Genomic DNA, 13294 nt, shown 5'->3' with positions numbered 1-13294 from the left:
GGACAGCAGTGCCAGGTCTCAGTGCACTGGTGGGGCACTGCTGGCCTTGACGACGGGAGCTGCCGCACCCTGATCTGAATATTCTCACGGACCTCCAGGACCCAGAAGTCCAGCCGAGTCGGGACCAACTCCACTCGGCCCCTGCTCAGCCTTGGTGCAGACGCCCTTTCCAGGGCAGGCGCTGAGTCTCTACCACAGGCCATGGGGAGGCCACAGGGGCCTGACCCGGGGTGGGAACCAGCTGGCAGGACCACCCTGTCCCACTGGGTCCCCCAACCAACCGCATGCAGCCGGGCCAGGAGCCACCCACAGGGGTCCCTGAAGCCTGTGGGCAGACACAGCAGAGACACCCCTGCCTGATGGGGGAGAGTAGCTGCGGGGTCCAGTTCCATGGGGCAAGTCCTGCCAGCAGGCGAGACTCCTCCCCCTCCAGGAAGCCCCCCTTGTTAATCACCTTGAAGTGTGCAGCCTGTAAGGGCCACTGGCCGCCCCTCAGAGACACGGAATAACCACTCACTAGGCACAAGGTCTGGTGCTCTGCACTTCTGCAGACACTGTGGTTTTCAGATTTTTGTAGTTTGTTTATTTGAGAGAGAAAGGTGCACATGCATGAGTGGCGGTGGGGAGTCCCGGGGAGGGACAGGGAGAGAGAATCCCCAGCAGATGCTGAGCGTGGAGAGACCGTGACCCAAGCGGAAATCAAGAGTCGGATGCCTTACTGACTGAGCCCCCCAGGTGCCCCTGGCAAGCACTGCTTTATACACAGTCCCATTACTCCAATTTAACAGACAAGAAACAGAGTCACAGACACACATGGGGGGAGGAGCTGCGTGAAGACGGAGGCCTGCATCCGCCATCAGGAGCAGAGTCAGGGGACAGACGCCTCCCGCTCCGATTGCCGGCCTCCATACTGGTCTAGGGCAACTCGGTTCTGAGCCTGTGACCCTTCCCCACAGCAAACCACCCTGAGATCAGGGAGGGACCGTCCTCTCCCACCACTGGGTGCCTGCTGCCTTTCCCTGGGCCTCTCCCTCCCTGGACCGGCCCCGCCCCCTCCCAGCAGGGGACACCCCCAGGTGTGTGGGGCATCATCAACGTCCCCACCAACCCCAAGTAAGAAATTTGCTGCATCTTATGGGCCAAGAAATTCAGGCTTACTGAGCCCCCAGCTGAGCACGGAGACTTGGATTTGCTGCATCTGGGGCCCAAGAGCTCTGACCACTCGAGACAGGTCTGTGTCCCACCAGACGCCCAGGCCCACACTATCCCAGACACAGACTCACATTCCAGATGGATCAAAGACCAAAAGGCAAGAAACAAAATTTTTCTACCCTTTGGTGTAGCCAGAGAGGAAAATATTAACAGATTTGAACATGGAAAACTCAAACGTTAACATTTCCGTGTGACCAGAGGCATTAAAAGGCATGTGAGGGAGGAGGGTTTGGAAGGAGGCTCTGGAGCGTGCACTGAAGCCGCAGAGCCAGGCCGGCGGGAGGACCGGCGTGGCCGCCCACGGACGTGCCCACGGGGAGAAACACAGCGAGTGAGGCCCGGGCCCAGGTGGCCTTGAGGGGACCCGTGAGGCCACAAGGACCTTCTGGGCTGCCATCCATGGGCCGCCTGGAGCACTCTGTCCAGAGCCAGCAGGGGCACCTCCCTCAGACACCAGAGCTGCCACGTGACTCCTGCACCTCCAAAGCCACCCAGAGCCACCGCGGGCTTGCCACACCGAGCCCACCGTCCTCACAGAGCCGGCGCCCACCAATCTGCCAGGATTCTCGATTCCTTATCATGCCACATACCTGTCCTGGAATGCCCTGGAAATACACTGCCACGTGGTGGGAGGGACCCTCCTGGGTCTCTCAGGTCCTATGGGGTCCTTGTTGCTGACTGCCCAGAGCCGGGCCTTCCCGCCGAACCTCCACAGCGCATTCACCTCCATCACGGCACCTGACAGGCACGGTGGTGCCCATGGAGGTCCGCCCCGACGGGGCCCAGGACAGGACTGAAGTCAGGCCCCCTTCAAAGTGGGGGACCGTCACGGGGCCCTGTTGACGGTGGCTTCGGATGATGTCTGCACAGACACATACTGATCAGTCTTTAAGGTGTGGCCAAAACAAGGCTACCAGTTTCGAGCTTTCCGACCTAGAACGGGCACGAGATGCCAATAGCAGCACAAGTCACAATGGCCCGAGGGCCACGTGTCCATCCATCCATCTGTCCACCTGTCCCTCCGCGCACAATGAGAGAAGCAAACTGCAGGAAATCCACACAATGAAACACAACTGCGTCCTAAAAGGGAGGAACAGCCAGACAGAGGAGAGTAAGGAAGGAGAGGGCCGAGCACGATAAACAGGACCCGACAGCCAAACTCCTGCCTGTGGGGAGCCCGCGGGACGCTGTCCGGGAGAGCACACACGCGGTGCCCACAGTCTCCGTGCGCCTCCGAAGACAGAGCGTGTTCTCTGCCCACAGCAGAATACAGTTAGCCGCAAGCCACAGAGAGAAACTGGAAAAGTCAAATCAAACAAAACCCTTGAACAACCAATGGACCAAAGGAGAAATCACGATGGAGAGAAAACAGAGATATGAGGGACCAGAAGCACAGAAGCGCTTCAGGCCGCGGGTCACGCTGCGGGGCCCTCCCGCTGGGACCACCACCCCGTGAACCCCGACCTCAACCGCGACCACCAGCCAACTAACGTCATGACTTAAGGAAAAGAAAAAGGAAAAACAAAGTAACCCACAGCCAGGAAAAGGCAGGAAATAACGAGGACCGGAGCAGAGATCCACAAAATTGGAAATATAGAAACAACAGGGGGAAAAAAAAAAATCAATGAAACCAAAAGTTAGTTCTTCGAAAAGATCAAGAAAATTGACAAACTTTTAGCTAGAGGGACTAGGAAAGAAAAATGATTCAAATTACTGAACTCGGAAATTAAAGCAGACAATTCCTACCACTGATGCCGTAGAAATAAGAGGAACCCAAGGCAGCCTGGGAACCGGCGGTGGCACAAACTGCCCGGCCCAAGCCCCGAAGAAACAGGAACTATAAACAGACCCACCACCAGCAGAGACAGCACCAGTAATCAAAGATCAGATCACTGGCCCTTGGGGCGCCTGGGGGCTCCGTGGGTTGGGCGTCTGGCTTCGGCTCGGTCATGATCCCAGGTTCCTGGGATGGAGCCCCGCATCGGGCTCCCTGCTCGGTGGGAAGTCTGCTTCTCCTCTCTCTCCCTCTGCCCTGCTTCTGTTCCCTCTGTCTCTGACAAACAAAAAAAAATCTTTTAGAAAAAAATAAAATTAAAATAAAAACAAACACGTAAATAGGCAGTTTATTTAGGCCTAAGAGTGCTGGACGAGCTCAGCTGATGCTGGCAGGATTTCTGACAGAGCTCGGGACTACAACTGAGCTCGATATCCTTTTGACAGGTACTCAACTTTTTTTTTTTTTTTTTAAGATTTTATTTATTTACTTATTTGTCAGAGAGACAGAGAGCAGGAGCACGGGGAGAGGCAGGCAGAGGGCGAGGGAGAAGCAGACTCCCAGAGGAGCCACGAGCCGGAGGCAGGACTGCACCCCAGGACCCCGGGGTCATGATCTGAGCCGAAAGCAGATGCTTACGGGGCCACCCAGGCGTCCTTCGACTTTTAAAACACTCAACAAACAAGGCACAGGGGTCGTCACGTGCCCGTTTCTCCCCATACTACCATGCGATTAACTCAGTTCTGACACCACTACGCGACGACGTCAGATCCCACACGGGAAGGGCTCAGTCCTACAAGACGGCCCTCCCCGACTCCAGTCACCAATCCGGGTTGTCACCCATGCTTCCGACAGAATGGCCGATCAGGCAGTGCCACAATCCCCTCCTGGGTGTGATTAAATTGCTAGAGTGACTGGATTAACTCAGGACAGACCGAAGAGATGCCTAGGGAAAGGTATGGGGGAAGGACGTGGGGCTTCCATCCTCTCTGGGTGAGCCACTCTCCCCACATCGCTGTGTGTTCATGAACCCAGAAGCTCCATGAACCCTCCTTTTGGGGTTTTACAGAGGTTCAGTTCATAAGCATGACTGACTGAACCTGCAAGCCCTCTCTCCCCACCAGAGGTCAGAAGGGAGGACCGAAGCTCCAATCCCTCCCCCACAAGGTCTTTCTGGTCACCACCCCCATCCAGAGGCCCCACCCTAAATTACCTCATTAGCATCAACTCCTATGAGTGTTCCAAAGGGACTCTTAATGATTGACAAGACAATGCCATCACTCAGGAGACCCCGGGGGACTTAGGAGCTCTGCCAGAACCTGGGGGCCAAGACCATGTGCGCTCCTCATTATAGCACAGATGGAAACTACCTTCACAGAGTCAAAGCCCTATATGCAAGCCCCCAGCAAGACTGAGAGTGTTTCCTCCGAGATCAGGAACAAGACAAGGAAGCCCATTCTTTTCTGCACACAGCGGAGAAGTTCTAGCAGGAGCAATCAGGCAACAGAAAAGTAAGAGCATAAAAACTGGAAAGGGAGAAGTAAATTGACCTCTGTTTGCAGATGATACCGAAAACCCTAATGATTCCACAAAAATGCTGTCAGAACTAATAAGTTCAGTAAAATGCGACGCAAAGCCAACACATAAAACTCAGTTGCATTTTTACACACAAGCAATGAACAATCCAAAAAAGAAATCAAGAAAAGAGTTGCATTTTACAGTAGCATCAAAAATGAAACACTTCAGAGTAAGCCTAGCAGTAAGGAGAAAGACTTGGGACACCAAAAACCACAAAACAGTGCTGAAAGGGATTAAATGGGACAAACGTAGTAGAACATCCCATGTGTTGGGTTAGAAGGCTTAATACTGCCGTGTTAATTCATCCGACCCAACCTACAGATTCCACGCAATCCCTACCAAAATCCTAATGACATGGTTTGCAGAAACAGAAATACCCATCCTAAAAATCATCTCGAGGGACCTAGAATAGCCAAGCCACCTGGAAAAAGAACAAAGCTGAAGGCCTTAAATCCCCTGATTTTAAAACTTCCTACAGTAACAGAAAAATGAGATGTTGGCATAAAGACAGACAACATGAAGTCCAAGAGAATAGAGAGCCCAGAAACCAACCCTCCCGTGGCGTCCGATGGTTCTTAGCGAGGGCGCTTAGATCATCCAATGGGGAAAAAAAACGGTGCTGGGGGCGCCTGGGTGGCTCAGTGGGTTGAGCCGCTGCCTTCGGCTCAGGTCATGATCTCAGGGTCCTGGGATCGAGTCCTGCGTCGGGCTCTCTGCTCAGCAGGGAGCCTGCCCCCCCCCGCCCTTCCTCTCTCTCTGCCTGCCTCTCTGCCTACTTGTGATCTCTGTCAAATAAATAAATAAAAATCTCTAAAAAAAAAAAAACGGTGCTGGGAAAACCAGATATCCACACGCGAAAGGATGAAGTTGGACCCCTACCTCACACCATATACAAAAACTAACCCCACATGCATCAAAAACCTAAATGTAAAGGCTGAATTTATAAAACTCTCAGAAGAAAATAGAGGGTGAAACTCGACCACGTTGTATTTGACAAGGATTTGGATGCAGCACCACAGGCAACAAAAACAAGCCAAGGGCCGTGTGCACGTGAACGGACACACCAAATGTGGTCAGAATGGCAGGACAGAAGGTGGAAGGCCGGGAGCCAGGGGCTGGGGTCAGTGCTTACTGGGGACAGAGTGCTCTCTTACAAGATGAGGGAGGTTCTGGAGCTGGACGGTAGAGATGGTTGCACATAACACGAATGTAATTCGTATCAATGAACCGTACACTTAGCGGTCAGGGTGGTAAGTTTCAGGTTATATGTAATTTACCCCAGTATAAAACTGGGAAAGAGAGAAATGTCATTGTGTCACCTGCTACAAAGGCATGAACTTTGGAAACACCAAGCTAAGTAGAAGGAACCGGTTACAAAACACCACAGGCCATGTGATTCCATGACCGGAAGTCCAAACCAGGTAACCCCACAGAGACTGTAGGGGGCTGAGCAGGGGCTGGCTGGGGAGTGGCTGCTGATGGGCGGGACAGGCCCCAGAAGTAGGCAGACGTGGCACAGCATGGAGTGGACTAAATGTCACAGAATCATTCACTTTACAGTGGTTATACATTCTATGTTATGGGCACTCTACACGATTTTTAAAAATTTTTTTTGAAGATTTTATTTATTTATTTACAGACAGAGATCACAAGGAGGCAGAGAGGCAGGCAGAGAGAGAGGAGGAAGCAGGCTCCCAGCCGAGCAGAAAGCCCGATGCAGGGCTCGATCCCAGGACCCTGAGATCATGACCTGAGCCAAAGGCAGAGGCTTAACCCACTAAGCCACCCCGGCACCCCCCCACACTATTTTTTTAAAGATTAATTTATTCCAGAGAGCGAGAGAGTGGGCGCGTGCACAGTGGGGAGGGGCAGAGGGCGAGGAAGAATCCTCAAGCAAACTCCCCACTAAGCACAGGGCCCATCTTGGGGCTCGACCCACGACCCCAAAATCATGACGTAAGTCAAAACCCAGAGTTGGACACTCAGCCAACTGAGCCACCCAGGTGCCCCAGTCTACACACTCGGGCAGCAGGAGGTGCTGGAAGGTGTTCAGCTGAAAGCAGACGCAGCCCCGGGTGGAGCGAGGTGGCCCTTGCAGCTGCCTGTGCCCAGGTGCCACCACGGGACCATGTTTCTGCTGCCTGTCATCTCTGGCCACCGTCTGACAGTCCATCCAGCCCCTTCATGCGGCCCTGACACAGCTCAGGGGCGCAGTTCACATGGCACCTGTCGGACCCTCTCACTCCCCGGGCGTCAGGCTGCTGCTTGAGGCCAGGAACACGGAACACAAAAGCCCACGCAGGCACCAAACCACACAGCACACCCAGTCCGTGGTGGCCGCCAGTGGCTGGAACTGTCCGAAATGAGCGTGGGAATCAAGCCAAAAGAGTAAAATACCGGGGAGACACCTGTACTCAAAGAGCCCAGGAGCCCGGGATCCCCTCATGAGACGGGCACTCTGCTCACAGCCCTGGCCAGCGAGGTGAGCCCGTTCTCCTGAGTGCCTGGTGCTCAGGTGCGGACGTGTGGATCGGTGGGCAGGGAGACACCGGTCAACGGCCCTCAGCCCGTCCCTGGGACTCAGCCAGGGCCCAGGGCCAGTGGGATGATCCACCACGAGGACACAGGCAGGCGGGACAGCCAGGGCGGTGCTGCTTCAAGTTCACATTCCTACATTCCCCTTCGGTGACACAATCGGCTGCCCGGCCACGCCCACTCCCACCTGCGGCAGGGACCCCAGCCCACGCAAGGCCAGGCCCGGCCTGGGGGGCGTCCAGGCTGGCTTCCCTTGGAGGCTCCTCCGCGGCTGCTGGGGCCCCTGCAGGCCATTCTGTCAGCGTCACCATGTCTGCACCTCGGGGCCCGCCCGGGGCCCTCCTGGCCCCCATGGCGTGTCCCACCTCATAACCCTCTCTGGACCCACATCCTGGCAGCGCCCAAGCTGCATGCTCAGCGAACCGTGCAACCGCACGCATGCCCTGGCCCATCTGGCCACCCCTTCCCCGGAGGGGCCACTGCTGGAACCTTCTTTTCCACGGGACACCTCCTCAGCGCAGCTCTAGGCCTCCGACTCTCAGCCGCAGCCCCCTCCCAGCCTCGCCGCTCCCCCCACCCACCCACCCCAGGCTATACCGATCCCGTGTCTATGGGGCCTATCACCTGCCCCCCAGCTAGGAGGTCCTGGGGCGCCCGCAGGCCCCCACCCAGCCTGTGTGCTGCACACACAAGCAGGACTAAGGGAAGGAATGTGTCCCTGTGCCTCCTTACACTCTCCCCAAAACCGCCCCTCTGACCACTGCCTATAGGCCAGCTGTGGCCGAGACCCAGCCAGCCCCGGCCCTTCTGGCCTCATCAGACAGCCCGCTCCACTGCGGCCAGGAATCCAGAGTCCGCACGGCTCTACAGCCTGGCCGGCGGCTCCTTCAGGGTCCCCTGATCCCTGTTCCCTTTGGAAGCCCCAAGGCCAGACCCCAATCCCAGCCACTCTCTCCTCTACGCTAAGGGCCCCCAAATCTATCTTCAGCCCCACTGCTTTCCTAAACCCAAGAATGATGCACACAGCTGCCCACTCACCATCTCCCCTCTGCCCAGCCTCTGCTGGAATCCTCTGCTCCAATCTGCTCGGGGCTGAGCCAGGGAACCGCCTTAGCCCCGAGGAGCAATACAGCACCAGGCCAGAGGAGGGTCTGGGTTGTTGGTGAGCAATTCATGCCCCACATGGGGGCTCTGGCCTCAAGGACAAAGTGGGGCCAGACAGCTCTGACCAGCCTGGGGTCCGGTGGTCCCTGGGACAAGGCCAGAAGCTGTTCTGGACCCACTGCCCCTGGGACTTCGTCCCGTGTCAACAGACCCACATCCCTGCATCCGTGGGGGCCAGTGTGGGCCGGAGAGAGGGCACATGGCCAGGTCTGGGGGTGGCTGGGCAGATGCCTGGGCCCTTCCCTCCTCGGGGAGATCACGGCACTGCTTGCACTGTTCCTCCTGGCACCAAGGGACCAAGCCAGTGTCCTGAAGGCAGCCCTTGTCGGGCAGAGCACACACACCGGCAAAGGCAGGAGCGCCTGCGGAAACCCCATGTCAGGGCACCTCGACCGCTCACTCTGCCTTCGGTCGCCTCGTGAGGACACACATTCCTAAGCCACGGCCACAACAGCACCCAATCTGCACACTCCTGACACCTGGATCGGGAGTTCAAGCCCTGATGTGCAACACGAGTCAGAGGAGAACGGCAGTACTCACTGTCTTCTCCCGGACAAGGCATGCCTGGCTGCTCGGGGGTGCTGGGGAACACTGGAGAGAGGGAGAGAGAGCAGTCTGTCACCGAGCGCGGCCACGGAAGGTCCTACGCCACGTCAGGCCAACCGGACGAACCCCCCACAAAGCCCACATTGCCGACCGGCCTGCTCTGAGGGGATGCTCCTTGTGGCACAACTGTGGAAGCCCAAACCTGCTTTAAAAGGACTTCGAAATGCAGTGAAAACCTCTGGGGGAGAAGCAGTGGGGGACCCTGGACCAGAGCTGCCCCAGGAGGCCTCCCGACTCACAGCGGTAAATTAACACGCAAGTTAGGAGCGGCACCTACTTCAAAGTGGACTTTTGAGAGCACGTTAGACTCTGTTTTGCACTCAAGGTGCAGTTCAAATTAAGTATCTTAAAATACATTCTGGGCTTCCCTCATGGATTATTCAGGCAGGAGCTTACAAAGTATTAAAACTTAACTGAAGCAACCACTTCCTTATCTAGAAAATAACGCTGTCTTTGGAAAGCACCACCATCAAGAACGCCGGCCGGGCGAGGGCTCCCAACACAAACCCCATGTCCAGGCAGAACTGCAGAAGCGGGACCCTGTAACCAACACTGGGCCCGCCCCAGGGAGAACATGGCCCCACGGAACCCCTGGTTGGGAGCACCGGTCCCAGCGGTGTCAGGTTTGGCTCGGCTGTCCCTGCCCACCTGCCTGGCCAAGGGTCTGGGCTGCACAGGAGTGAATGCAGACGTGGCTGGTCAGAACCATGCTCAGACACCCCAAAGAACCCCAAAGAGTGTCGGGGGGCAGCCCGAAACCCCCAATTCAGGCTATACTGAAATCATAATAATTCCTATTTCCCGTGATCAGTCTATAAAGCAGCTCTGAGCTTCTCAGATAACAGCTGTGAGCCGGGAGACAGGCTCAGGGGAGGGTCTCATCCACCCCAAGTGTCCCCTCCTCCACCTGCCCTCCTACACTTGGGCTGGGACCCCTCCAGCTTCCCAAAAGGTGGAGGCCGGTGAGAGGGCCCAGGCTTCTGATGTACCAGTGATGCTGGCCTCCAGGGAACGGGGACAGTGAGGACCGGCAACCGGAACCTGGGCCCCTGTGTCTAGTGGGAAGGAGCTTTTCCAACTCTTTATCAGCTACGGCAATTTTATTTGGGTTAACAAGATGTAAGAGAAGAAACAAACCCAAATCACACTATATTCAACATCCTTAAGTTCTCTGGAATCCTAAGATTTTAAACCATGATCCCCAATGTGTTCTCTAGTCCCCCTGGCCATCTGGAAACCATGCTGGGCTCCCACCACCCCAGACCACAGTGGCACCACCCCACCCCCCGGCTGCCACTGACCGTGAATGGTGAGCCCCTCGTCCCTGCGCTGACAGGCCAGACGGAAGGCCTCCTCCAGCTCCATCTGGGAGGACACGGTGCAGGGGTCACCTAGGCAGGGCAAGAGACATCACTGAGGCTGCCGCAGGCCTGAGGCAAAGGGGTCCAACTCAGGCTAGGAAGGGCAGGGTCTGGCTGCTCCTGACCAGTCGCCCACTGCGGAGCTGGGAGACCCGAGAACGGGTAACGGGACGGGGGGATCCACCTCAGAACCGGCGGATCCCCAGTACGAGCCCCGAGAAGTCTACCTCCAGAGCCAAACCATGCTAACGTTCCTGGCTTGGACAAGATGAAGGACATTCTTCTTAGGTTAGTCCTCGGTGAAAGGAAAGGCTCCCTGCCCCCATCCTGGAGAGGAACACAGAAAGGCACAGAACCAACACCCCAGGGGGTTACTCTGCGGCTCCCCTGGCTCCCCGTGTCCTCGTCTGGCAGCTGGACTGTGTCCCCACTCCCTAGCTTTCTCAGATGTGTGTCTGACTGAGAGAGAGAAGGATGCAGAGGGGGAGGGAAGGGGGGGGAAGGACACTATGGGGGCCTAGCTACTTACCCTCCAGCTCTCGCTGAGATGAAAATAAGAAAGAGCTTATCCTTCCAAATCACCCACTGGAAAGCCCAGAACAGGAGAGAGGGAAGGAGGGCAAGGGCTGGCCCCAGGTGGGGACAGAGACCCCTGCAGCCCACTCCCCATCTGCCCTTCCCTGCCCCGGCCCCCAGCCAGCTTCCGTTTTGACCAGCCTCTCCAGGAAGTGATTTCCAGTACCCTACAGGGGAAGACGGCTGTTCACTAGCTTAATCCCATAATTTTAAATCTCCTCACAGAGGGGCTGACCTAACATCGGACAGAGGGAGATCCGGAGATTTGCAGTCGGACGGACAGAAGACCAAGGGCTCTACCTTCACTGTCCACCCACTTAAGGGTGAGTGGGTGTCCCTGATGGAGACCGCACATCTCTCTCACTTCCTCACAGAGCTCCTCGAAGGTCATGGCTGCATCTAGGCTGGTGATCAGGATGTCCCTGGGGCAAAGAGGGTGGACATGTGTCACCAAGAAGCACATTTAAATCAAATTAAATACTTGTTAATTGAGTTATTGATTACACAGAGGAAAATTTTCCCAAACAAAATATCACAGGTCCCACAAATAGAACCACTGGCCACAGTCTTGTTTTCTAATCACTATCACGAATGCCCTTGCACGGAGAGGAGAGACCTATCCCGCACCTGGATGTCCCTAAGAGGGGAGGCAGGGGTGGTAAGAATGAGGCAGGGGTATCAGAAAGCCAGGCGAGCACTCGCTCAGGCACCAGGTTCCAATTCAAAAGGTCACCGTAGGAGGGGTGTGGGGGTGGGGTGGGGTGTGGACACAGTCCGCTCAACTTAAGCCCACTGGCTTCATCAGACCTTCCCCCAAAGCAGATGACACAAACAGCAGCCTGGGCTTGAGCTGGAGAGAGGGAAGACCCCACGTGGCTGTGCCTATGAGCTCAGAAAAGTGGACGTCTGAGATTCGAGCTGGCAAAGCAGGGTCTCCAACCCCAGTGTGCCTCGCCTGGAAGTCCCCCAGAAACACAGGTGCTGCTGGACCCCAGTGTTGGCACATCCTCCAGAGGCCAAACTGGGGGCCCCCTATTTTTCAGAATGACATCTTCAATGGGTCTGACCTCCCGCTGCGGCCCTGCTGCCCCCAAACCACCTTCCAGCAGCGAGAGGGCAGCACAGCCCCACCCAGAGACAGAACTCGAGGGGTCGAGGGGTTGAGAGGTCGGTCAGACAGCGCAGCTCCTGACAGGTGCCTCCCAGAACCAGCCTCATTAGAGCACCGAGGCCTGCCCCTCCCAACTCAGAACGGGAGGCGTCACGTCCCCCAGGAGAGGGACCAGGCCAGAGGAAGAGAGAGCTGGGGTATGGCAGGAACCCCAGTGCAGCCTGGGGCAGAACCGAGGACTGAAAGCACAGAGGGACAAAGGAAGAGTGGGAGGAAGAGGAGGAAGAGAGGAAAAGGGACGGGAAGGGTGGGGAGAGGAGGAGAGCGGAAAGCAGGGGGAGGGGGTGGAGGGAAGGGAGGGAGGGAATGAGAGGAACAGATGACTGGGGGCCTCGTCAGCCCAGGGAAACTAGAGCAACAGGTCACGTTACTGGCAGTAACCAAAGCGCTCTCCAGAGGCCAAGGTCATGGGCAGGGCCAGGGGCAGTGGAAGCTCGGGGAGGAACTCCCAAGGGCTGCCGTCAACTTTGCTGGAGACCAGCCTTGCCTGCCTCCATCCCTCCCCTCAGTGCCTGAGGGAGGGTACGTGAACCCAGCCCAGAGGCAGCCCGGGGGGGTCCGGTCCCCACCCACCCTGGACTGCTGGGGTGCGGACTTCCTCTCACTGAGGAGCAACCCTGATTTTTCCCAAAGGAGCTTATTGCTCAATCCCGCCATTCCTGGATGGGAAGAGGGCTGTCTCTGACACAGGGTCCGCCTTCCTCAGGGTTCACCCACCAGCAAGGCAAGACGTCTGGCCCTCCCATGAGTCTGAGAACCAGTTTTAATAGGCAAACCACCCTTCCAGGCCGGAAGACTCGGGGCCCTCTTCTTGGGGGGGCTGGCCATCCTCCCGCCGGAACTCATTCCTCCCAGAGCCCTGTCACCAAGTCTCCCACACACGGTCTGCTCCCAGGCGACCCAGGTGAGGCGGGCAGAAAGGACAGGGGAGTTCCGACCTGAAACCCCAAACAGGGTGCCCTCGCGAGGTCAAGGGCCCCAAGCCCCTCCTCAGACTGGAGATGCACGCGGAGATGCACCCGCGAGACCACCGAGACCACCGGCGTAAAGAGGCCGCGGCAGACGAGCTGAGCTCCCGCCCGAGCGCCGCGCTCGGGCGGAGGCAGGATCCGCCCTCCGGGCGCCTCCCGCCCCAGGGCTGCTCCGCGGGAAGGGCCAGACGCTCCCGGCCTCTGACCCCTGAGATGCCTGCTCGCCCCATTTTACAGCGAGCAGGTCGAGTCCAGAGTCCGAAAGATCCGGTCCCAAAAGGGCGGCACCTGGAGACGCACGCGGACCCCTCACCGCCCCCATTCGCGCCCCCGCGGGCAGCTCAGT

At 57.1% G+C, this 13294-nt stretch overlaps 1 protein-coding gene and 1 long non-coding RNA gene across 2 annotated transcripts in view; one reads left to right on the top strand and one right to left on the bottom strand.

The window, feature by feature from the left end:
- The window catches only part of PRKCZ (protein kinase C zeta), a 92871-nt gene that overhangs the window by 78773 nt on the left and 804 nt on the right, over positions 1 to 13294 (bottom strand). The window contains exons 2-4 of the mRNA XM_032863179.1: positions 11107 to 11228; positions 10171 to 10260; positions 8804 to 8854 (exon numbers count right to left, since the gene is read on the bottom strand). Coding sequence (XP_032719070.1) covers positions 8804 to 8854; positions 10171 to 10260; positions 11107 to 11228 — 263 coding nt within the window. The remainder of the gene's footprint in view (positions 1 to 8803; positions 8855 to 10170; positions 10261 to 11106; positions 11229 to 13294) is intronic.
- The window catches only part of LOC116870960, a 24204-nt gene continuing 18671 nt past the window's right edge, over positions 7762 to 13294 (top strand). Inside the window, exon 1 of the long non-coding RNA XR_004383322.1 lies at positions 7762 to 7774. This is a non-coding gene — a long non-coding RNA (uncharacterized LOC116870960). The remainder of the gene's footprint in view (positions 7775 to 13294) is intronic.

This window comes from Lontra canadensis, unplaced genomic scaffold (assembly GCF_010015895.1).
Source record: "Lontra canadensis isolate GAN:19392208 unplaced genomic scaffold, GSC_riverotter_1.0 scaffold25, whole genome shotgun sequence".
Classification (NCBI taxonomy): domain Eukaryota; kingdom Metazoa; phylum Chordata; class Mammalia; order Carnivora; family Mustelidae; genus Lontra; species Lontra canadensis.
Note: the sequence above shows the minus strand (reverse complement) of the source record. Positions and strands in the feature narration are given on the sequence as shown.